Source organism: Watersipora subatra, chromosome 1 (assembly GCF_963576615.1).
Source record: "Watersipora subatra chromosome 1, tzWatSuba1.1, whole genome shotgun sequence".
NCBI classification, from domain to species: domain Eukaryota; kingdom Metazoa; phylum Bryozoa; class Gymnolaemata; order Cheilostomatida; family Watersiporidae; genus Watersipora; species Watersipora subatra.
Window position 1 is genome coordinate 42,994,098 of NC_088708.1, and position 26,471 is coordinate 43,020,568.

General features: G+C 36.7%; 1 protein-coding gene across 4 annotated transcripts in view; it reads right to left on the minus strand.

The window, feature by feature from the left end:
* LOC137394686 (multiple PDZ domain protein-like) overlaps positions 1-26,471 on the minus strand; it is a 79,137-nt gene that overhangs the window by 31,858 nt on the left and 20,808 nt on the right. For all 4 annotated transcript variants that reach the window (XM_068081471.1, XM_068081463.1, XM_068081456.1 and 1 more), the window contains exons 6-14: positions 22,968-23,163; positions 18,214-18,348; positions 15,496-15,553; positions 10,489-10,688; positions 9,144-9,338; positions 8,823-8,958; positions 4,624-4,698; positions 1,508-1,587; positions 443-632 (exon numbers count right to left, since the gene is read on the minus strand). In XM_068081471.1, coding sequence (XP_067937572.1) covers positions 443-632; positions 1,508-1,587; positions 4,624-4,698; positions 8,823-8,958; positions 9,144-9,338; positions 10,489-10,688; positions 15,496-15,553; positions 18,214-18,348; positions 22,968-23,163 — 1,265 coding nt within the window. The remainder of the gene's footprint in view (positions 1-442; positions 633-1,507; positions 1,588-4,623; positions 4,699-8,822; positions 8,959-9,143; positions 9,339-10,488; positions 10,689-15,495; positions 15,554-18,213; positions 18,349-22,967; positions 23,164-26,471) is intronic.

Below are 26,471 nucleotides of genomic sequence, written 5' to 3' on the forward strand. Positions count from 1 at the left end.
AAGAGAGGACAAGTCATAATTTTATATTCCACAGGCAGTAAAATGAACAGTTGGTTATTGGTGGGCGATCTATTCACAAAAATACTACTTTAATTTGCTAATAAAGCATTCACCAAGAATTCAATAAGCAGTCAACAAATTCTCCCTATTATAACAGCTAAAACAGCTACAAATGCATAGTGCAAAATCTCTCTTTTAGAACTGCAGTCATCAAATGCAGAAATTGTTGATTGCCTGAGTAAGTGAAACAGACTGAGAGCTCTCATCGGGAGCTAGCAGCAGAAGCTCTCACCTCAAGTCTGAGCTACCAGCAATGAAGTAAATGTGCTAATGAAAGTGGACTCGTCAACTTTTTACTTGTAAAGCCTCTAGAGCTAGCCAGTTATTGTTTATCCAAAATAATGATATATCTCTAAATAGTTTTACCTCAACAATGTCTTACCTAACAGTGTGACATCATTCACCTCCAGCAGTTCATCCCCACTTTGTATTCTGCCCGTGGCGCCGATGAGCCCGTCAGGTTGGATGCTACGAATGTAATGATGCGTAGTTGTCTCCACTCCTTCCTCAACGTCGACTGTTCCTTCTAACGAGATGCCGAGTTCTTTACCTTCTTTCACAAACTGCGCAACCTGCAAGATTAACACTTGAAGCAATAGCCTCCAGGTAATATGTACGTTAAACAGCTGATTTCATACCAAGGAATCAGACTGAATATTCTGAAGTAAAAATTAACTATATAAAAGGCATGAAATGTTTACAAGGGAGTCAGTTGAGTGGCACGCATGACAATAAAACACTATCACTAGCGTAAAGGCACCTTATCAGTTGACTCCAAACAAACATGACAGGATTAGGTTTTGCTTAAAATTACGAGTCACTAATGTCCAGCAAATCATTGTAATTTTACTGATCATTTTGGTTAAAAGCAAGCTGACTTTTTCAAGCAACCATGCAATCCTGGTTGATCAAAATATTTACATTTTTCCAATAAAGTCAAAACATCAACAATAGAGTTAGCTGTCAACAGGACTTATGATAGTGTCAACTGTCAACAAGACCTATTGTAGAGTCCACTGTCAACAAGACCTATGATAGTGTCAACTGTCAATAAGACCTATGATAGTGTCAACTGTCAATAAGACCTATGATAGTGTCAACTGTCAATAAGACCTATGATAGTGTCAACTGTCAATAAGACCTATTGTAGAGTCCACTGTCAACAAGACCTATGATAGTGTCAACTGTCATCAAGACCTGTGTTAGAGTCAACTGTCAACAAGACCTTTGATAATGTCAACTGTCAACAAGACCTATGGTAGAGTCAGCTGTCAACAAAACCTATGATAAAGTCAGCTGTCAACAAAACCTATGGTAGTGTTAGCTGTCAACAATACCTATGGCGCAGTAGTCAAAGATATCAATCACAATTTTCTAATGTGCAGCAATAGACAGTGCCAATAAATGAATGAAAACTCATCTAGGGATAAACATTGATGATTCATACCACAATTTCATAGTCATCTCCCATAATAGGCTGCCATTGTTGCTTTATAGTATTTTCCTCCTCCTTTGTGAAAGGGATTACTACAACAGAGCATAAATAATCGTGCCAGTTCGTCTTGCTGAAACATTTCCAAGTCCTGCAACTATGTATCATATGATGAAGGATGACAAATAAACAACTAACTGTGCTATACCGTTGTCTCAGCGGCACAAGTGCACCACTGTCAAAACTTAGATCAGAACATTTGATCCAGCGTGATACATTGAATCACGCTGCTAGCAACAAGGCTGTCAAGAGATTGCAGCTAGCAACAATGTTGTCAAAAGGGTATGGCAGTGTGAAAACATTGAGCACATTGGTCCGTGCATGAGGCAATACAGTGACATCTTATTATGATCGGGCAACTCCAAAAACAGAATTACAGCACACTATTAAGCAGCCTTGAACAGATATGAGTAAATTTGACTATGCCCTTTCAACCATTGACTATAACACATTATGACACAAGACAGCCATATCTGATGGCATATTAGCCACTCGTTAGCTGAATTGGTTAATACTAAATAATATATAAGCAACCTAAGTCTTCCAATATAGTGCTAGATTTTTCTATCACACAACTGGTTGAGTGATCTACATTGATAGCATGTACATTGCTGCCGCAAGATTCTTGGAATCTCTTTTAACGTCCTACCAGACATTTATGAGCAATACTGTTAATGTTAATTAAACTGGCTTTTAAACGGCAACTGCCTATTAAAAAGAGCTAATTCAGTAAAATAATAAAGCATGCTGATTGCACAAGTTTCCTGTCAAAGACCGTTTATGATTCAATCCATAGAAATTTGCAAATGATCAGCTAAAATCTCCACTTGAGACATATTTTAAACATTCTAACTGAAGCATTAAAACAGCAGTTTAAAATGAGCAGACAAGTCTTATTCTATTTGCCTATATTGCTGGTAGAGCCGTCTTTTCTGGCCTGCTTTTGACTTTTAAAACCTGTCAACGTGTTTAGGAATCATAGAACTAGGGTATATAATGATTAGCGATTTTCTATTACGCATGTCTTTTCTTAGAAATCCCAACTTAGAGTTGTCTCAACTAATTGTATAGTAATTCATGAATGGATTTATTGACAATTTTTAAGTGCTCCTACCCAGACAAGGCAATGTTAACAGTGCAGCTGGGTAAGTAGCTGCCTGAACGATCCCTAAGGAGATGAGAACAAAGTCTAGATGCTAGAATCTCGCAGGAGCAGAACGACATGTTTCACGACCAGAATGTTTGTCAGACCGTCTGCTTACGGATAGACAAGTTCCACGACCAGACCGTCTGACAAACACTAGTCAAGCAAACTGACCAAAGCATTATTTTAAAAGCAACTTGCAAGATCAGCGCTGCCATGCAACCTTTCAAAGATGGTCTAATGGAAGCAAAGCCTTCGAATACCTAGAGGAACACCTAGAGGGTAGATAACTTTAATCAGATTCAAAGTAATTTGTCATAGCCTAATCGCTCAGTTTCGCAAGTTTACTCCACAAACTGGTTTATACACCTATTTCTATCCAAGTCGACTATCACCATGGTTAACAGAAAAACTATGTGGTTAATATATTTTAACTGACGCAATTATAATATATCGGTAATATATTATAACTGCATCAGTGTTTATACTTTTTGTTTCTGGAGATTTGTTTAAATGATTACACGACCTATTCGTGGGTCACAAAAACTAACAATCGATAAATACTTTGAAAAATTTTTCTAAAGTAAGAAATAAATTTAATAAAGAAAAGTTAGAAAACAAAATGTCATTACATAGTAACCTTTCTAATGTTTTTGTGTCGCATGTTTCCTAAGCTTCCAGCATTTTATCTCAAGCAATCAAATTTACCAGTAAACAAACTGTCTACAAACCCACAGTCTAAAGTCTTCTCAATACAACATACTAAATACATCCAAGAAGGGCTCATCTCATAGAACAGGTCACAGGTCTAGTGGTTATAGTGGTTAGGTTAAGTTCCTCTGTCACAAAAGGGGTCATATTGAGCCATGTCAATATCACATGTGAATGACTAGAGTCTATAGGTTATGAACTAACTAGTAAATTCAGCTAGAGCCTGTCTGCGTATGATGCTTCATCAAATGAAACATCAAAGTCAAGCTAGAAGATAACATGGATAACAATATGAGTTTGTTATTCGATTATAAACAACTTCGTGCATCGTTCAGTATAAAAAGCTATGAATCATACAGATGCCGTCCGACTTTATAAAACAATTATATTTTTACTCGTTGTTTAAGCTATAACTCAATATTGATTTGTCTACATTTTTCACGGTGGCATACTCAAGTGCTGCCGGCGAGCGCTGCCTATGCAATGGCTTATATAAACCTGTTCCGAAACATATTAACGATATAAACAGTTTTCTTAGCTAGATCAGTTAAAAATGGTAAACCTTATTCTTACGCTAGTGAACTGTTTAACACTGGTGGTTTCTAGCTGAGTCAATTCTGATAGTAGACAGTGTTTCATTTGGTTCATTCAATTACAGCTACAAACCATGAGTAAGTCGTACACTTTGAATGTACCCAGATTCCCTACCAGTACTCATTAAAAAAAACTGTCATTGACTGAAGTTCTGTGACGAGCACTTAATGCCTACGGGTACCCATAAACTGCGAGTTATGCTCTGATAGCCAGTTGTAACGATTATCGTACGATACAATCATGACTACGATGGATAAAGGAAGACGTATGGCTAAATCCAATAACAGTATTTTTAGCATTAACCAATCATGCCTGTTATACAGCGAGTAGTTGTTTAGCATGAACTACAAATATTAAACATTGATACAGATCTCAGGCTATGTTTTTAATGATTGCAGCACAGAGGCGCACACAAGCCTGCCGTTCAACACAACCTCTACCACTCGACATTTATATACTGCTCATGCATCTCAATCGTTGCAAAAAACTATATTAATCCTACATTTGTAGGACCGCGCGAGTAAAATCGGAATGCCACACTCTAAACACGTAGAAAATATGAATGCAAGCTCTGTAACTCCCTTGGTAGAAGATAAAAAATTACGAGACAACTGCAACTCACCGTACTTGGAATCCTGGTCTGATTTGCTGGGATCATCGGCGGCAGACTGACGACTTTCCGTTTCAGCAAACTGAGCTGAAAAGAATAGAAGTTAGAGTAAGCAAGAGTTTGGACAGACTTGGCAGCAGTCATCTACGAACTATGAACTAGTATATATAAACCACGGCATAAATAATCCAAGTGTGAGATATGCACGCTAGTGGGCTCGGCTTCACTATATGATGAAATGCTTAACCGACGGGCAGTGTAGATATTTGCTGTGGCTACACTTACCGATGCTATTTAAGACCCCTTGCATCGACAAATAGATTAGCTAATAAGAATTGACCTTCAGGCCATGCTGTCTTCGCTGGATTTTCCATTACTGTTATTGAATCATCTGAGAGGTTTTATAAACAGTTAGAATTTACGCGAGTGCCATTCACATATCTGTTACAAGTGAGAATATCTTGGTCAACATATAAATACAGTAGAACCTCGGTTCTCGAATGCTTCACCAAAAAATGTGAGATTTGTTCGTCTCGGATCTCGAACATAAAGTCGGCTCTCGACCAAACCGGAGCATGCGTATAAAAATTAAACGTTCGGAACAGCTCCGGAAATGGCATGGAAACATTCGCTAACAAAGGGAGAAGCAAGTACGCTTCATAAATTCTTTACAAAAAGGAAGGAACCATCTGGGACCATGTCACTCTACCAAAGAGATTTGCTAGGAAGACAGCTCCTTCAGTAGAGTTACCCTAATTCTTTTTTGAAGGAGGATTCGCCTTCAAAGAAGAGAAGTAAACGTGCCATTGCCATTTATATTTACTTTTTCACATGATTTTAGATATAACTGATCTGTTGTATTTTTCGCTGTTTCATTATCAATTTCCGCAATTTTTGGTATTGTATCTTAACACTTAGAAGGCTAGCAACGAGAACACTTGTCCGAACCGTTTCATCGTGGTTGCCTAGCGACGAATATACTCGCGGTTGAGTCACTTGATAGTTTTCTTACAAAACGGATTTCCTAGGAGATCGTAATTGGCCCAATCATAAACTAGACGCCTTTAGTATCGGTCCTGCAGCTGTTTCCTCTCAGTACCGTGATTTTACAACCATCCTGCGCTTTGGAAATTCCAGTATTGTAACGCCCATTTTTATTTCAAAATGGCCGCTACTCGAAGAACATCGCGTAGATTTATGAAGGACGTTTTTCAGGAAATTATCAATGATGGTGGGAGTGAAGTCGAGTCAGACAGCGACAGTGATGAAGGTAAGTATTTTTAGCTTTCATTAATGTGTTAGAACCTTATTTTAGTCGTCATAACGAACAAAATCTCTGTACAGATTACATAGAGAAAATATAATAATACGATAAATAGAGTGACTAGTAGTAAATATAATAAGTATATAATTGATAAATAGAGTAACTAGTAGTAATATAATAAGTATAGAATAAATAAAATATATTTATCATCAGATTACATCATATTGCTCTGCATTTGATATTTTTTACTGCCTTATGTTTGCTTCTCTTAGAATGAGCATGATAGATTAGACTGGAAGACCTGTGTGGGCTACTACTATTGTAAAATGTGTCAGTACTTTTGCTAAAGGTGGTAATTATGGCAGTAACTATAGCTTGTGTTCTACAGTATATATAATAAAGTATACAGCTAAATTCATACTGAATTCATTCTGCTAGCATATAAAATACGCACTAGTTTCATGTGCAAATTGGGAGTTGAGTTATACAGACTGTGTGCCTTAGACTTCTGTATCAGAGGTATAACTTTTGGTACCAATGGAAAGAGGAGGCTTTTGGCTTTCAAATGATATATAGAATATAGTAGTAAAAGCAAAAAAGATGATTGTGCTGGTAATGCGAAGTAGAGCAAAGCGCCTAGCTGACTGAGATGTGTTATGCAATAGCCAGGCAGCCTTGAAAGTGTTAACCTAGAATGTTTTTGATGTTTTAAGAGCAAAACACGAAATGTTTACTTTTTGGTTTCTTTTTTCATCATTATGGATATAAAATCTTTTATTAAAATTAAACGCAATATATATCTACCCGTTTTTATTTATAGCATGTAGCATACAGTACAGTTTATGGTGTAAAATGTTAAAAAAATACTTTATCGATGTTGTTATCTCGGCTTGGAACGGATTAAAATTCACATACATTAATTCTAATGGGAATCATTGTTTCAGATATCGAACAGCTCGGTTTTCAAACAACCATCTGGAACGGATTATGTTTGAGAACCGAGGTTCCATTGTAGTTATTTATGTAAAGACTTGTTGTTATCATTTACCAGCGAATCACCAACAAAGTCAGCTTGCACTAGATATAAATATTATAAAATCGATATTGCATTCAATGAAAATCAATTTTTCTACCAATCATAGATGCGCGAATCATAGATGCGCGAATCATAGATGCGCGAATCATAGATGCGCGAGCTTTACCGACATAAACCACCATGTTTGTTAAGGCTTGACACATCAACAAATTGCTGCCAATACATTAGTTATGCAAACAATACATAATGTTGTGCAACACCCCTTCATGTGTATCTGGTACAACTAGAAGAGGTAATGCCGTCTAATCAAACACTTTACTTGTGATTGAAGTACACTTTCACACCAATAACAACAGATAGTTACTGTTAGTGAATGAGAATCCTTTGCATGACATTACTTAATTTACCGCAGTCCCGGTCTAGCTGATCTACACTAAGACAACAACTCCACAAACTTAGAGAGCACCCCAAAATACGGCGTCCCTTTTTACGGTTTTTTCGCCAAACGAAGTGGAACATGATGTTTTTTCATCACCTCGTTATGATATTTTTTCGCCCTACGACATCAATAAATTGGTACTCAAAATTCTAATTTGTCGGTCGGTGTGCTGAATACGTCGAAATCATGAAAATGCTGATATGCTATTTGCCGAAATCCATCCCACAACGCCTGAAAGAGATATGATGCTCGCTCTTTCTCTCAGTTCAGCATTCTTCGTGTTTTGTAAATGCTTGATATTGTGTGAGTGAAATGAAAATTTGTGAAAAGTAAGCGAAAGTGAATATTTATTGTTTATTTTAGCGTTTAACATATTTACTATAAATTTAATTCATTATACGTATATGACTATACAACTACATATATAACTTTAATCCATTAGCCATGAGTCTTAAGATTGATAATGACATTAAAGGAAGACGAAAACGATTTTATTGCAGTAAAACTGTTATTGCAGATTATAACCACCAAATACACTAAAGTTAATGCTGTAGGTAACTATATTTACTAAATTTAATATACTATTGCATTATTAATTTTTAATATGTACAGTACCATATATAAAATGCTGATGTTTTTACCAAGGGGTGTTTGCATTAGATAATCACTATGGGCTTCTATACCTCTCTATATGGCATTTTTGCCTCAGGACGCCAACACTGGAACGAATTAATGTTGCATAGCGGGGTCCACTGTATATAAATTTAGATGTAAACTGTGTAGTCTAACGAAATTCTGCGCAAAACTCATATGTCGAAGCGTATATTCTTATAGGTAGATTTTGTGTTTTGTTTAATTTGTTTCAGAGCTCAAATACTTAACATAAATTCTTTGTAATTACATTATATATAGCAATGAAACAAATATATTATATACAATTATGTACAAGAAATAATTGCAAAAACCAACTACATTATAAGCAAAAAACTAAATCAATAACACAATAATCAATAACAAATATTTTCATGTTCATTTAAGAAGAACAGTTGGAACAGTTTTTTTTATTATAAAATTGAAATCTAAAGAAGCAGCAGAAAAATTCTATCCCTTGTCCAGAACAATATGAACATGATAAGAACATAAAATAAATAAAACTAATTGTTTGGCCAATACCCATTTTCGATTATCTTAATATAGATATTTTTTAACGTCTGATAGAAAACCACCAATTATTTCTATGGGCAATGGCCCTATCACAAGAAGCTAGCAAAGTAACGGTATTGATTGTGGAGTTGTCTGTACACAAAAGAACCTTAAACACCAATATCTCGGTGGGCATATTAGACTTGTACAACAAATAAAAAACCTATCTATTTAACTCAGTACAAACAGCAAAAGCACGAGTCCCTTAAACCAGGTTCACCGTCCCATGAAGAGTGCAAGAACTAAAGCTGGTAAATAAGATAACCTACCCGCATAATGCTGCAGCTGCTCATACTGTGGCCCATGATTGTAGCGGGCTAGCTGGAGCCAAACTGTCTGTCCAGTGTTACGCAGCACATTCACCGCTTTATGATTATCATAGCCTCTGAGGCTCTGGCCGTCGACCTGCAACATGAGTACCATCTTTGACAACTAAGCAGACTCTTTGGCTAATTGTCAAAGATTACAACGACACACCTAATCAATACATTTCTCAGCACAATCATATTTGGGGAAGGCACAACAGACTAATCGGGAGGTGATTTGTCAGAGGGAGCAATTTGCCAGACTAAAGCAGACCCTGCAGTTACCTCTATGATCTGGTCATTTACTCGTATCTTGCCGTTGATGGCTGCAGCGCTGTTAGGCGTCACACTCTTTACGAATATGCCAGAAAGTTCATCCTGAGGTGATTCTCCTACATAGCCAGCTATAGTGATGCCCAATCCTTGTGCATCCTTTACCAATTCGGTGCCGAAATGCTCCACCTCTGGCACTCCCTCGTCCTAAACCAACAATTCAGTGGGTAAACAGTAACATGAATTTATTGTTTACGCATCTAGCGAACAATTTAAAAACACTTTTATAATTTTAAACTCTTTACAACGCTTTTGTTCAATGCAGTCAGTCAATAATGCTTGATTTCTGAATTTTCATTTTTTTGTGATGGAACGAAAACCATCAGTCTGTTGATAATTACATAAAAAAAGTTAGAAAAAAAGTTTAAAAAAGCCAATAAAAAGTTATACGTACAAGCAATTATGACATGCATAAGTAACATAAAATAAAAAAATTAAAAACCGATTATCGCACGACGTCATGCAACAAGTTCAATAAATTTCAGATCAGGAAGGTCACAACACGGACAAATCATTTGGTTTTCTTTTCTCAAATAGCAAGGATTCAGCCATGCTTAGAATTCACTTCAAGTTGTTTTGCTTTTAAAACCAATAATTACCATTAACGACTCTGTATTTTGCAGATAAACGTCAAGTAGAATTGGTGAAACGGTTAGATTTGTAATCTCTAGAGAAAAGAGCTGTGCATGTGATCAATATGAATGTTTATCTATTGACCTTGGATGAATGATATTGCCACGAGGTATCTTAGAGCCATGCAAACCTTAACTGATGTGTGAAAGCGAGTTTAAGGTCCAACTATTATGGAAAGTAAAAAGTAATCGTGAGTGGAAGAGGGCAACAGGTGTTTCAGGGAGGTAAAAGGCAATGCAGGTGCGAGGAATCTTAATAAGTGGCTTGCTCTAGAACCAAATTAGGAAATAGGCAGAACATTCTCAAGAACATCAAATACGATATAATTTAGATTATGCAAATAACACATCCAGGAGGTGACAGGGTGTTACAGAAGGTGACAAGGTGTAACAGGAGGTGACAAGATCTCACAGGAGGTGACAAGGTGTAGCAGGTGGCGACAAGGTGTAACAGAAGGTGAAAAGGTGTGATAGGAGGTGACAAGGTGTAACAGAAAACCATAGGCAATGACAGGCCTTTCAAGACTCACAAGCTACACCAGTAACTGGGCAAGATGACGAAGACCTATTTTTCGCACTACCCACAAACGCTTTGCCTGCCCGCACATTTCCAATCTTGAATCTCAAATCAAAACTCTCTGTTCAGAAACGCGTGAGAAACTTACCTCAGGTTCGCTCTCTAGAGTCTGCATCTCCATCAGACGGTAGAAAAGAGTCTCAAGGTACTCATCTAGTCCATCTGTTGGCACAACGACAGCTTTGCTGTCAACAGGAGCTGACGAGTCCTTAGCTGGCCGAGCAACGATGAGCCGAACACAAGCTCCTGACTGCCGCAGCACTGTGGCCACATTCTCGCTACCCATACCTGCAGCAGACCAGACAGCTCATCACAGATCACCTCTTAGCGAAGACACTATTCACTCTACAGTCCGCCTTATAAACAGTCTCAACACTTGGAGATGTGGAGACTTCTTCAACCAAGTTCAACATGAACAATTTGTACTCAGCGTCTGATGCCATATCATTACTACTATATTAACACAAAATTATTTTACTACTATTAACATTATACTCTATTACTATTATATTACTATTCTATTAATATTATTTTATGTTACTATTATATTACTATTCTATTAATATTATTTTATGTTACTATTATATAACTTTTATATTAATATTATATAACTATTCTATTAATCTGATTACACTACAACTGTAAACAACCTAGAACAAGATATCTACTACCTAGCTTCAGGCGCATTGAGACTAGATTGAAGCAGTTTTCCCTAGGGAGTTGGCAGCAAACGGTAATTGAAGGTCAGCTACAAGCTGCAATTAGACTACTGTTTCTTTATATGACACGCATACCAAAATGCTTCAAAATTGACAGGCTATGTAAGGTTCCACAAGATCCAGCTTTCGAGTCAGAGTGGCGTTTAAAAGAATATTCAGCTTGGATGGACAATTACTGTAGATTTTACAGCAAGGCTTTTTACCAGTGGTTCGTGCTAACATTTTCAGGATGGGATACCACTTGATTTATATATGGTTCACGATGGGATACCCCTCGGTCCATATATGGTTCACGATGGGATACCTCTCGGTCCATATATGGTTCCGGATGGGATACCCGTTGGTCCACATATGGTTCGGGATGGGATGCCCCTCGGTCCATATATGGTTCCGGATGGCATACCCCTCGGTCCATATCTGATGCAGAAATTAGCATTAAAAATGTTTCCGCAAAAAAATTATTTAGTTGTGTAGAATCATTTAATATGAATAAAATAGACTCTGCAACTAATAAGATGAAGCAAACTGGAACTAAACTATTACAGGCTTCAAACAGGCCTTTTTAGCTTTCGCACACCATACGCTGAGGCTATATTAGACTTTAAAACATAACTTAGTCATAGGCAACACCTAAGCTAGTGATTAGTAAAATCTAAGTTAGTGATTAGTAAAACCTAAGTTAGTGATTAGTAAAACCTAAGCTAGTGATTAGTAAAATCTAAGTTAGTGATTAGTAAAACCTAAGCTAGTGATTAGTAAAACCTAAGTTAGTGATTAGTAAAACCTAAGTTAGTGATTAGTAAAACATAAGTTAGTGATTAGTAAAACATAAGTTAGTGATTAGTAAAACCTAAGTTAGTGATTAGTAAAACCTAAGTTAGTGATTAGTAAAACCTAAGTTAGTGATTAGTAAAACCTAAGCTAGTGATTAGTAAAACCTAAGTTAGTGATTAGTAAAACCTAAGTTAGTGATTAGTAAAACATAAGTTAGTGATTAGTAAAACCTAAGTTAGTGATTAGTAAAACCGAAGTTAGTGATTAGTAAAACCTAAGTTAGTGATTAGTAAAACCTAAGTTAGTGATTAGTAAAACCTAAGTTAGTGATTAGTAAAACCTAAGTTAGTGATTAGTAAAACCTAAGCTAGTGATTAGTAAAACCTAAGTTAGTGATTAGTAAAACCTAAGTTAGTGATTAGTAAAACATAAGTTAGTGATTAGTAAAACCTAAGTTAGTGATTAGTAAAACCGAAGTTAGTGATTAGTAAAACCTAAGTTAGTGATTAGTAAAACCTAAGTTAGTGATTAGTAAAACATAAGTTAGTGATTAGTAAAACCTAAGTTAGTGATTAGTAAAACCGAAGTTAGTGATTAGTAAAACCTAAGTTAGTGATTAGTAAAACCTAAGTTAGTGATTAGTAAAACCTAAGCTAGTGATTAGTAAAACCTAAGTTAGTGATTAGTAAAACCTAAGCTAGTGATTAGTAAAACCTCAGTTAGTGATTAGTCAAACCTAGGTTAGTGATTAGTCAAACCTAGGTTAGTGATTAGTAAAACCTAAGTTAGTGATTAGTAAAACCTAGGTTAGTGATTAGTAAAACCTAAGTTAGTGATTAGTAAAACCTAAGTTAGTGATTAGTAAAACCTAAGTTAGTGATTAGTAAAACCTAGGTTAGTGATTAGTAAAACCGAAGTTAGTAATTAGTAAAACATAAGTTAGTAATTAGTAAAACATAAGTTAGTAAACTGAAGTTTTAAGGTGGTAGCAAATTGCTTTTTGATGTCAAATACTTGTAACTACATACAATGCACTAGTATACAATAGACGCTCCTGCAACACAAATATAAATCCATTCCAGGAACGTTTACGTTATAGGGATTTTACGTTATACGAACAGTAAAATACATATAAACTGCCTAATCCGTTCCAGATCTTTCCAAACTCACTCTTTTGGCCATACAAAAAAGAAAAACTAGACTTGACTTTTTAAATCATTGGCTGTACCGTAACTGCACAATTATTGATTTGCATCGACAACTTTTCTCCTTTTTCTTACAACTTTCACTCATTTTATGGTTTATGATTGCGGTAATTTTACAGCAAGTTATACATAAAACTTTCAACAATGATTTGTTTCTTTTTTCTAGACCGCAAAGTCCAATCTGCAAAAAAAAACTAAAAACAGATATTTGATACGCCTGAAATGAAGTAAAACAAAAATATATTTTTACTATAATAAGAGGGTTGTGTACCTGTCCATCGAGTATCTGTCGCTGGGGAGTGAGGTTGTGATAACAAATATTTTTTAATGATACTCCAACTCATGACATTCAGATTGTTAGACCGCCGGTGTAACACCTGCTCCAATCGATCGATCGCCTTTAAAGTATTTATGAGCAATCGTGCAGCTACTTATTCTCTTTGTTTCGTCGACACACCTGACGATGTATCATGGCGAACTATAATGTCATGGAACTTGTATATATGATAGAGATAACACTATACATTCGTCATTTTGTCTCACAAGTGCGGTGAGAGAAAGAAAGCGATGTTGTAAGGCTAACTATAAGATTATCGTTATTCAAATCAAATTTGAGAACTTGATACGATTTGACACTTTATGTTGCGTTGTATGGAATTTTTTTATGTAGTACGAAGCAAAAGCTTCACTTTTTTTTCACATTATGTGGAATTTACATTTAGGAGATATATGTTATAGGAGCATTTTCTGTATGTATGTATGTATGTATGTATGTATGTATGTATGTATGTATATAAACACATGTATATCTATATATGAAAACATATACATGTACACAGATATATATGTATATACATACATGTACATATATTGAGATATATACACACGCATATGCACATACATGTATATGTATGGATACATACAGATTATATGTACATACTCGTACATACATATAAATACACACTTATATTTACATATACATTGTATATGTGGCTAATACATGGTATATAGTTGAAAGTGGCGGACATCAAAAACCACTGCAACACTGGCAGTACGTAGATAACCAGAACCTAGTTCACAACATAACAATATGTCTAGTGGTAGACTTTCCACCGAACTTGTTTTATCTTAACAGTCATACCTTAGGTAAAAATTTGGATTCGAAACGGCCATCTCTGACTTCATAGAAAAACCTGCGTGTACTGCTTCAAAGGAATAACAACTCCTATGAAGCTTGGAGCAGCAGCGAATGTTCCTGTTTGTCTTATTAATCAACTCAACACCACAAGTTATCAAGGATCAGCGCAAATTCTATGTTTAGCAATCTAGAACAGTGTTGAATTCGGTCACAAAAATCAATTTCCAACAGCCGTAAGCTATTAGAGGAAGAAAGGATCAACAAAGGAGAAATGGAGTGGCATTCGATTCATTAGCTGCAGCGAAAAATCACATCAAGTTTTAACGGAAGGTATTGATGAAATGTTGACATTTAATTTTGAAGGAGATAGGGAAAAGAGCAATGGATTTCCAGCCTGTCTAAGGTGTTAATAGTACCGCATGAATGCTGCCTGAATGTTGGAATCATGTTATAAATGTACATAGTTTTCTTTCTGAGTCTACAGTAGCTGACATACGGTTGCTGACATACGGTTGCTGACATACGGTTGCTGACATACCATTTCTGCCATACCGTTGCTGACATACCGTTGCTGACATACGGTTGCTGACATACGGTTGCTGACATACGGTTGCTGACATACAGTGTATGCGTGAATCTATAAATCTTGCATTTTACCATCTGCTGTAGTCACACGTGTTTCATGAATCAACACAGAGCATGCAGCTATGCAAAATCATGGACATATCAAACTTGTACACTTTACTTGAGCTTATTATAGCCATTTTCTTTTTTTTAATCTAAATATGCAGACTAAATTTGATAACCATAGATATTACGCACTCTACATAAATAGTTTGATAAACATAGATATTACGCACTCTACATAAATAGCCTGATGCAACATTATTATTACTAGTATGTTGACAGTTCCGTGAAACCATCGTGTGTAATAAGTATGTGCCCAAATATTCTTAGATGTAAAAAGGTAGTCGAATGGCACAGATGGTAGGGCCCTTGGCTAAGAATATCTAGGTTCAATTCCCGTGAGGTGCATTCTTTTTTTTTAAAGCTCTTAGTGCGGTTTCAGACAGACGGACACAGGTCTTATTAGGTATAGTAAAGATTCAAAGCTACGTGGCCGACATCAAATGCTTCCTTTATCGAATTCAACTGATATGCATTAATGTAATTGTAGTTGTAGTTGTAATTTTTAATGAGTCCATTTATTTCTATTTTACTAAAAATATTACTTGTAACAATTAGCCTCATTCACTCACCTCTCACATTCACATCTCCAATCCTCAACAGATGGTCATTGCTCTGCAGCCGTCCATCCTACAATGGTCACATATATGGGCATGTAATCACTAGGCAGACAATTCCAATGGCTGATCAGAGTACATAGGGATCGATCATAAAGGTTGAATTGCAACAAAATTTACAGTAAAGTTATTTTGTATCAAAAGGTTCACCATGTCTTACTCTGCTATGTTGTAGGTGCAAAATACGTTGAAATATGATTACAAGCTCTTAAAAGCTCAAAAACAACAGTTAATCGCAGCCATCATAAAAACGGTCGTCGGTTGGAATCCCTCTCAAAACGGCTCAACTGTGACGTAGTTGAACACGGCATGCTTCTGTTTACGCTTTCATGCAGCCTCAATCGTCAAAATATTTTCACAAATAAACTTTGCGCATTCAATAAAACCATGTCTATAATTTTCCTTACGCGTCTATTCCATTAGCGTTGTAATGCTGTCACTTTGAGCACTGATATCTTAAAACCTAGCCTGAAAATCAGTTTAATTTTTCAACCTTAGCTTGAGGGGGTGCATATTACCCTCTAATAAACGTGACGAGCCTGTTGGTCACTTGTGATAGTAAAAGATGCTGCAGAAATTGTTTGTGCCATTTGGCGGAAAATATGGATCACGTGATCAGATTATGACTAGATGATTAGACCAAACTGAAACGAAATTGTAAAGTTGCGAGCATCTATATTTGATAAGGGCTTTCCGGTGTTTGTCATAAACTAGTGTTACGAGATGTTTTATACTGAGTCATTTATCGGCCTTTTAATTCATGTGATAACATCCAGTTGAATCCGTCATCAAAATAAGGGATTCCAACCTATAATAGCCTTTTTTAACTGTGCATTTTTGAGCTTTTAAGAGCTTGTAATCACATTTCCACATATTTGAAACTTACAACTTAGGACAGTAAGACATGGTGAACCGTTTAATATAAAATAACTGTGATGTGAATTTTGTTGCAAGTCGACCTTTAAGGCTGGTTCACACTACATCGTCGTATGTCGGAGTTGTCCTCTCAGTAATTATTCGTCGACTATGTGCACTGTAGCTGACGGCATCGTCGAGGCAACGCAGATACTTCGGAGAAGTGTGCAACTGTCAAACTTTCCCGATAGTTCGCCAAGCATCTACGACAGCCAATGCAATGTGCACCGCTTCGGCGATGATGATTGGCCATTGTGGATTTCTCGATATATATATTTTTCATGACAGTTGCAGCGGGACTAGTATTTCATCGCTTCTGTGACCGCATTGTATAATGTCAACGATATACTATGGACTATTCGCTGCTGAGGGGTTTGTAATAGTGTGAACATTGTTATTATAGATGATCATATCAGTATTGTCTAATAAACACCGCGACAGACATCGCTATACCCTAGGACACTTATGTATTTGCCTCATCTAACTTTCGCGAAAATTTCATGTGCGAAACTAAACTATCATAACGAACGAGCAAAAACGCGAAATTAAATAGCTTTGTTCATTGATAGTCAGCCCTGTATTGACTGGTTGCAAGTTGGGGCGGCTAATGTTAGGCGACTAGTTATGAACACCTAGGGTGTGGAGGGGGGGAGGGAGGCGGTGTAAGCCCCTAACAGGTTTCTCTCATGTAGGGCCTCAGCCGGGCCTCTCATGTGAAGTTTTAAAACATTTTATCGGAAAGTATCAACATTTTTCTATTTTTTGAGATTTGTTTTGTTTTAGGTGATGTGACTGACGAGACTTTTTAAATTAAAATAGGCAAAACTTGACCGCAGTTAAAACGCTCAGAAAAAAGACATCTTTTTCTTTTGAACGTTTTAACAAAGATCAATTTTGCAGATTTTATTTTAAGTTCATTCGGAGGTTTTACGCTTTTGATGGGACATGGCCAAGCGGGTGTTTGGTAAAACTTGATCTTTTGTAAACCTTTATAAAAGTCGTTAACAAGAATATTTTGCCGCTGATGATGATAATAATGACGCCTAAGAACTACTAAAAGTTGATGTTTGTCTCTATGGCTTCGAATGAAGTGATATTCCACAGCGATAAAAACCGTGTCCATGGCCGTTGGGCAAATAACTTTTCGAATAAATGATGTTGAGGTCGAGTTATCTGAAGCAATTTATCATTGCGTTGGAACTGACCAAACAAATCCGTTCGAGTTAACTTTGTGTTTGAGATGAAATGTTACATTTTATCCGAGGGCGAGTTATCCGAGTTTGACTGTACTTAGCCGTAAAAAATTCCCAAAAAGTTGGGGCGGCTCAGCCGGCCAGCCGCCCCAGGGAATACGGGCCTGTTGATAGTCTAAAAAACAAATGGCAGCAAGCGATCAAATTGCATTATCGACCTTGCCCACACCATTCTACCTGCGGTTCACAATTACAAACTAGTTGGAAATTTTATTTCATTTTATCGGTGAACTGAACCTGAGGAATCTAACTATGTTTGTTCCACTGCATTTATTTTCACATCACTATATTTTCGCACTCATCAGAGCTGCAAAATTAAGTTGCTGCGAAATTTTACTCTGTATGCTACTCACAAAACTAAATACTAGCGAAGTATAAGTGTTCTAGGGTAGTAATAACAAGCCTTTAGTGAAATAACCAGTGTCTTCAGCCTTAGATACCTTACTAACCCCTTAACAGCATATTTAGATAGATATATCCTGACCAACTACAAGCTTTCACTTACCTTGTCAGCTACACCTCCGGGTAGAATGGTCTTTACCACTACTCCTGTACTTTTGCCACCGATAATTCCAAAACCGAGACCTGTGCCATCATTTACTAGGTCTATGACTTCGACTGCCACCCAGTCACTTGTAAGCTGTAATATCATGAGTCATTGTTACAGACAATGTCAAGGTTGGAGATACTCATGAGCGTACCATAGATTCCGCGTCTGACGTTACGACTCCAACCAGATTTATATCACAACTGTAACAAATTTACAGCAGTTTCGACGATGATCCATGTACAGGATGGTACATAAGCATCGAGTCGTAAAGACCTTATTGGTAAACCGTATGCCAAAGTGTGACTTGATGTTTTCGTAAATATTTAGTGTTTGTAGGCTAAAATAACAGACCACTTTCTATATAACAAACACGTTTGTTAAATGTTACAACAGTCGTTATTAGGTATGCTTCTACTCGATGAAGGAATTACGGTACCAAGTGATGAATGTTGAAAGCAGCGGAGGGAGGACAACTCTAAGAGTTTATGGATATGCATAAGCTTCAATAATTGTTAATCGTGTACATTTACATGTGGTCATCATTTTCACAGGTCTCCAGAGAGGTGCGCGTAGAGAATCAGAGAGTAGCCTTTATTTCCACCTACCACCAAGTGATGTAAAAACATGTAAACCCTATTCAGTCCAACACAGCCCAAATGTGAACTGATTATGATTAATGTTAACTGATTATTTTATATAAAGAGTTCCTATTATTTTGTATAAAGAGTTCCTATTATTTTATATAAAGAGTTCCTATTATTTAAGTGATTTTAACAGCGATTGAAAATAGTAAGTTTTAGTAAGAGAAAATAATCGAAACTATTTTTTAAGCGCATGATTATGCATCGCGTAGACTTAGGAGTGTAAGGCTAGCAAACTGACATCAATAATTAGTATGTTGTTTATGCAACATCTAATTGTATAAAATATTATTTGAATGGTTCATGAATGGCTAAGTAACAGCAAAAAGTAGTGGTAGTTGGTCTGCTGTTCGAGTCCTTTGCCAAAAGATACCTAGCGATATCTAGATACCGTATGTAGATATTGCTGTATCGATAATTACAGTCTAGTCTTTATCGAGTCTGTATCGAGTTTAGATATTGCTGTATCGATGCCATCGATGCCCTGCATTCCCAGCGCTCCCAGCTAGCAGAACCAGTTTCTACTAGCATATGTTAATAATCTTGTAGTTTCGTTTACCCTAAACATGCATTTCTATGATAGAGAACTTTATTGATGCCAAGCCATTCATAAAACCTCATGAAAATATCTCAATGTTGTAACATAAAACAAAGTCATCGGATAAAGAAGCAAAACCAAACCTAGCTTCCAAGTAGTTGGATTACAAGAGTGCGTATCACATATCACATATCCCAGAAAACTCAGTTTAGCCAATGATGTCCACTATGATGTCCACTATGATCTCTCTCTGGTCTAATTCATTATCACCTTGCAATGAGAGAATTGACTCCTGAGACCATAATGGCCTAATAGAATATGTGCCAGAGGATTACCAATACTGCTGACATAGTCTGCGTCAACTATTAGTAGCCTCTCTAATGATGTCGATTTTCACATCATAATTTTCAGCGCTGATACTGTTTTCACAATGTAATATCCACTCGACCTGTAGAGCCTTAATTAGCAACTCCTTCATGGTACTATAGTTGAAAAGCATCAAGGAGTATCAACTAGTGCGTCTCGACAGCGAAGAATAGAGAGCCAGCCACACACCCATGAAAAGTCAAATGAAGAATAGAATGCCTTTGACCGAGAGATCGCCATGGGTAAACAACTCCTCATTCAACAAACCGTGAGAGCAACTGAGAAATTAATATGAAAAGGCCACCCATTGGCAAACGTCTCAACCGTGAACCAAATTAGTAAAGAACGTTTTGTGAAGTTTCAAGTAAATAATTTAATCAAAAAATTGTAAACATTTTATTCACAAAATATTCCACGTTGACATGGATACAAATAAATAATTTACTAATGTAATAAAAAATTAAAATCTCATGTTTTTATTGACTGATGGTGAACTACTTGTCGCAACCTCGTGATTATTTGCCTGCTCTCTTGTTATGCTAGTTACACAAAGCAGGGTGGCATGGAAGTAAATGCACAGCAGGTCGCAGCAGGCAATTTGCAGTGGCAGTAGATGTCTACTGTGCATTAGAAAGTTTTAATGCTCTGCAAAATTACTGCGTACTGCACTTCAATGATACAGTGCATTTTTAATGAGTCACAACCCTGATACTGAGAGCTTTATTTATCACTCTCGGCCCAAATGAGTGGCCGGCCCTCAACTAGAAGAGCAGCAATAGGTTGATCTTGCACATTTCTTATGTTTATAAAATGCAGACTTTCTATGCTCGGGTGATACAGAGCAGACCTTCGCACTAAACCAAAGGTCTAGTTTACCAAAAGAAATAGCAAACTGAGAGTAATGCGTTGGAATATTATTATGACCAGAAGTTTGGCTTCACCAACATCCTGTGGACTTATTCCAGACAGCTTTTTGCACGTCCTACACTTTTCTCCACACGAAAACTACCATATATCCCCGCATATAAGCCGATTCTAGAACGCAAAAATTTTACAAAACCTAGGGGTTCGGATTATACGTGCACAACTCTGATTAAACGCGAATGAAGTGACATGCTAACTTAATTATAACAAATAAAACTCGAACCTTTATTAACTCAACTTTCTTAATAAAAATAAAACATAACGATAATGGTTACCACTAACATTAACCCTTTCACTACCAAATAAATTTTTACAGAGACAATTAAATATTTGGTAAAAAAAATTTTCATGTGGGTGCAAATCCTTCATTTTTTCATGACGTCATTCTATCGTTGTCTGCCATCTTTATGGACAACTTTTATCGTTAAAAACACGAAGCTTCTGCAATTAATTATTGCAAACAATGATTTTGTTAGCAGATTTTTTATTTTAGTATCAAAACAACCCGAAAAATACTATTAATCAAGAGAATGACGATCGTTTTCTACAAAGATGGCGGCTTTTTTGTAGACGAGCGCATGTGCAAACAGGGCGATGACGTAAAAAAACGATGGATAAGTTGTCACAACATTTGATCAAATTAATTAGCCTAAAATTTTAGGTCACTTGATGCCATAAAAAGGCCACAAAAGTGTTGCAGAGTGAGCTTTGACACTTGTTTGGCCCCTTCCGTTACTACTGTGAGTAACAAGTTGAGCAAGTTGCGAGTCAGACAAGTTACCACTATTACTATAGCTTACAGCAGTATTATTATTACAGTAAAGCTTTACTTGTAATGTTTGTTAAGTTTTTACTTCAATTCTAAAGAATGCACTGGCTTCCATTTTTTCGTTACTCCTAGCACTCGTACTAGTACTACCACTCGTACTAGTACCACCACTCGTACTAGTACTACCACTCGTCTTAGTACCACCACTCGTACTAGTACCACCACTCGTACTAGTACTACCACTCGTACTAGTACCACCACTCGTACTAGTACCACCACTCGTACTAGTACTATCACTCATATTAGTACTACCACTCGTACTAGTACTACCACTCGTCCTAGTCCCACCACTCGTACTAGTACCACCACTCGTACTAGTACTACCACTCGTACTAGTACCACCACTCGTACTAGTACCACCACTCGTACTAGTACTACCACTCGTACTAGTCATGATATCCATGATCTTAAAACTAAACTGAAAGATATGAAGCGCCGTTTAATACTATTCAAATACTGCGGAATCAAACCATATGAAGAGTACAATGTATGTATGTCCTTATTTACAAATGTTCAGAGAAACTATGGGTGTAAGGTCAAATGTTTGCTGAACTTTTACATGGTACGTTGAAAAACTGGTAAAGTTTGACTGTATGTTATTGCTACATAAAACGATCAATTCAATTGTGATGTGAAGAGCAACCAATGGCATCGCACGACACAACAAAATAGGCAACAATTGTAACAGTATTAGTTCCGAGTTTGATTCTGACCAATGTGATCACGTCTTCAACACTTTGGTTGCTCTGTTCAAGATATGTGAAAAGTGGAAACTTTGATTTAGCTGGTATACATACTGCGTTTCCATCTTTCGAAAGGGTTAGGAGTTGCCCTATGCCAATGAATTCACACCCTACCATTTCAACGATTCGGATCTGCACTATGATATGATATAAATCTCTCTAAGATTCGCGACGTAGCTTTCAAAACAAAACCTGTTAAAGTAGACTCGCTTTTGAGTCACGAACACAATTGGTCACAGTGGTCCCATTTTCCGAGCTCTAAGAAAGTAATTATTTCGTCATCCTCGTACAAGCGACCCATCCTTGGCATGTAAATGTTAATACAAAGGCAAAAAATCATGAAAAAACAGTAGTAAGTAGCAGCAGACAGTTTTCCTGAAATTTTTTCACCTCCACTGGGGAGAGTTTAGGCAAGTATTATCGATGCGGATCCATCAGCAGTGAGAGTTTTTATGATATTGAATAGTACTCCTACAGCGAATGCCTTCACATAAATCTAGCGAAAAGAAATGGTGTCGACTGCATTCAGATTTTACCGTTTCTATAATTGAGAGTGGAAGCAACTCTGAACGCATCGAGAAGAGAAACGTAGTGTTAGACACCTATTTAGCGTCAAGCCTTCCTCAGACAGCGCAAAAAATAAGAAAGTTAAATAAAAAACTACTTGCCATATCAGTGCTGACAGTACTGGCAGCCCGCTGATGCTCCGCACCTGCCCCCTCAGTGCTGCCACGGGCGACTACAATCTCTACGAGCCCCTTCGCTTGTTGAAGTATGTTGATAGCCTGCTTATGAGAGATGTTGCTGTCTAGCAGTTGACTGTCTATGGCCAGTATCTGGTCTCCTTCCTGCAGCCTACCATCTCTGTAACAAGCATAGATTCATTTTAGAGTCGGTAACTCTATTAAAACGCCGATACTAATTCCGTCACACTTCACAATCTCCAGCTAGACTTTAGCAAGCCATCAGTAATAATGACTTACAGTTGATTTAACACTTACTAAACACGCTACAACACCTATGCTGTTAATCAGCCAGTCGCAAGCTTAAGGTATCGAATCATACCACGCTGACAAGACAGCAAATAAAACAGATGACCGTGACTCGACAACATGCACAGATTGTGAGTAAAAATGTGAAACGCAACCAGCTAATAAATAGTCACACCGCTGTCTGCTGAGAGCGTTACTTGTAACTTATTGCCTATTGGCTAGCACACTTGGGCTCAGTTATTCCATTGCGGTGCACTACATCAAGCATCTGGCCTATCAAAACCGTGTCAACTGAGAGCTGTGGACTAAAAAATCAATAAATGAAGAAAAAGCAGGGAGGCTGTACTGAAGACATTAAGCGTAGTGGGTACACTAACAGCATGACAATCAGGGAGGGTAAATATGAATTATGTATGAGAAGGCATCGAGCCTTAATCAGTCGGCAATCACACGTCTCTATAATCACTGCCAGTGCCATAGCTCTCTAGTTTGAGATTAGTTATGAGCTATGCAAAAATGGTTTAGGCGCCCCCTAGCCCTTGAGAAGCCTGAGAAGTTACGCTTATATAGCGGTATGAACAATAGGTTGCCTCTACTTATTTACATTAATGCCACAAGTTGTCTTAGCTTACTTAACAAATTAATCGTGCACAATTTGGCCGTTTAGGTTTTTAGGCAGCGTTAACATGCATTTCAAAACATCCATGTCATTTTTAAGAGGAGACATCGGGGAAATAAGCTGCCTGTCTACACAGAAAGTTTATGACTGTTGTTATATTAGGCTTAAATACAGATACGGTAAACATGTAGCCAAAATAACTTGGAAAATTGCTTATTATTCTTTTACAAGTTTTTTAGCATTTCAACCAATAATAGGATAAGAAAAGACAACTCCCAAATCTAATTTTATCCCTGTTCATAAGTTTATACAAACTATTGTTAAAAATGAAAGCTTTATAATTCACAAGAAAGACACCACAGATGTTTGCATCTTACGGTGTATTCCTACATGTTACAAGAACAAGCGAAACCTCATACATAGATTATGTCTGCGTGTCTACAAGAACACGCATACATACATGTAGATTATGTCTGTGGAACCAACTCTCGCCCTGACAAAATATTCTGAGCAGAACAGTTTAAAGATGTCACATCATCCTTGAGGCGAGTCTTACTATCGTTACCATACTTTCTACAAGGGACTACGCGCTGATTTGGTGTCTATGTCATTTGTCCATCAGTTCTCTACTGAAGAAATCTTCCTCGCCTTCTGGCTAATATCCAAGTGATATAAAGCAGTCACTACTCACACGATCCCATTATTGTTAAGTTGTGGGTATTTTATTGAAAAGTCCAGAAAAGCTCAAACCCTAGCATGAGCAATTACAACAACTTGGATTCTCACTGACTCATAAGTAGTCACCACACAACGTTAGAAATATTTGTCACAGCTACTATTTCCTTTTATCTACTACCATTCTTTGATTACAAATGCAAGACCATTTTTAATACCTTCTCACCTTTTCCCCATAAGGTTTGTATATATATTAAAAATAAATAACAAAATAGTATATTAACCCTAGTAACTATAGTTACGTATTTTGTTTTTATGACCTGCAATAAAATGTACCATTACAACGCACTATGTGCAGTACGTACCGTAGGGAGTTCTTACCTTGGAGACAGACTTATAACATAAATGTTGAACTTAACTTAAATAAATTTAAAATACTAAGCACACACTTGAAAGCTAAGTTTTAGTATGTATTTTACTAAACTGTTATTTTGTCATCGTCTAAAACTTATTCACCTATCTGTTACCATCTTCCTTTTCACTATAACTTATAACGAACAGCGTTGAACTGAGAAAGCGAGTATCATGTCTTTCAGGCGGTGAGGAGGGGTTTCGGCGAATAGTATATCGACATCTTCGTTATTCCGACTGATCCAGCACATCGACTGCCCAACTTGATTTTCGAGAGTAACTTTGTTGATGTCGTATGGCGGGACAAAAAACATTGTGTTCTACTTCGTAACAAAAATAAAACAGTCAAATAAATGGAAATAATCGCTTAGTGTTTACTTTAATAATGAATGCACTAAAACACTAAAATGCACAATAAATTTAATATCTTTTCTCTCACGCAAGATCAAGCCTTAACCAAACTTGAAGAATGCTGAATTGAGAGACAGCATCAGATTACTTTCAGGCGTTATGGGCAGGATTTCGGCATATTAGTATCTTCATGAGGCCGATGTATGCAGCACAACCACCGCAAAATTTGAATTTTGAGAGATATTTTTGTTGATGTCATATGGAGAGAAAAATTCCGGAGTGAGGGCCCGGAAAAACTTCATGTTCCACATCGTAAGGCAAAATACCAGAAGATAGTGACGTCGTAACTCAGGGTTCATTGTATTTGATTGTTGAAAACACGTCAGAGTTTTACCGTAAGCTTAATTACATAGCTTCATTCAAATCCTGACTCAATCTTATCCGAATGTACACGGTAAAAAATCCCATTTTGAATCCTGTCATAAGAAAAAATAAACCTATTTTTAACTACTGCCAAATAAATGGATGTTTATTATTTGTACTAAGACATTTTTTACACTGTTAAATATATTAAATGTACTTACTGTCTATGATCCAGCTCCACATGTACTTAATGGACAAGAAATTACATTATTTAGAGAGAAAAGTAAGCAGTATTGTTACTTAACTAGATATGACATATAAACCTAAATATATTTATTTATATCAGAACGACTGCTAATATTTTCACTTTGTTATGTGAGATTTAATTACAATTAGATTTTCAGCTTTGTTGATTTGTGCAAACGGTTTCCTCTTGAACAGCCGGCCACAACAGGCTGATATCAAGTCAGAAACCAGCCAAGAGAAAATCAAACCTTAAAAACTTAAATTTAAAGAGAAATTCAAGAGAACTATGAGCATGAGAACCCGAAACAATAAAATATTCAAACTAAATTTCAAAAGAGCCTACAGATAACTTATTGTCTCCTTATGAAACAAATATTTGTACACCTTCCTTTATAACATGAAAAACTTGGCACTTTCTAATTTATACTGCAAATATTCACAGCGAGCGGGACGCTACCAAAACTGCTCAAAATCATGTCAAGCTTCAAAATGTTGAATTATGGTTACGGAATTTA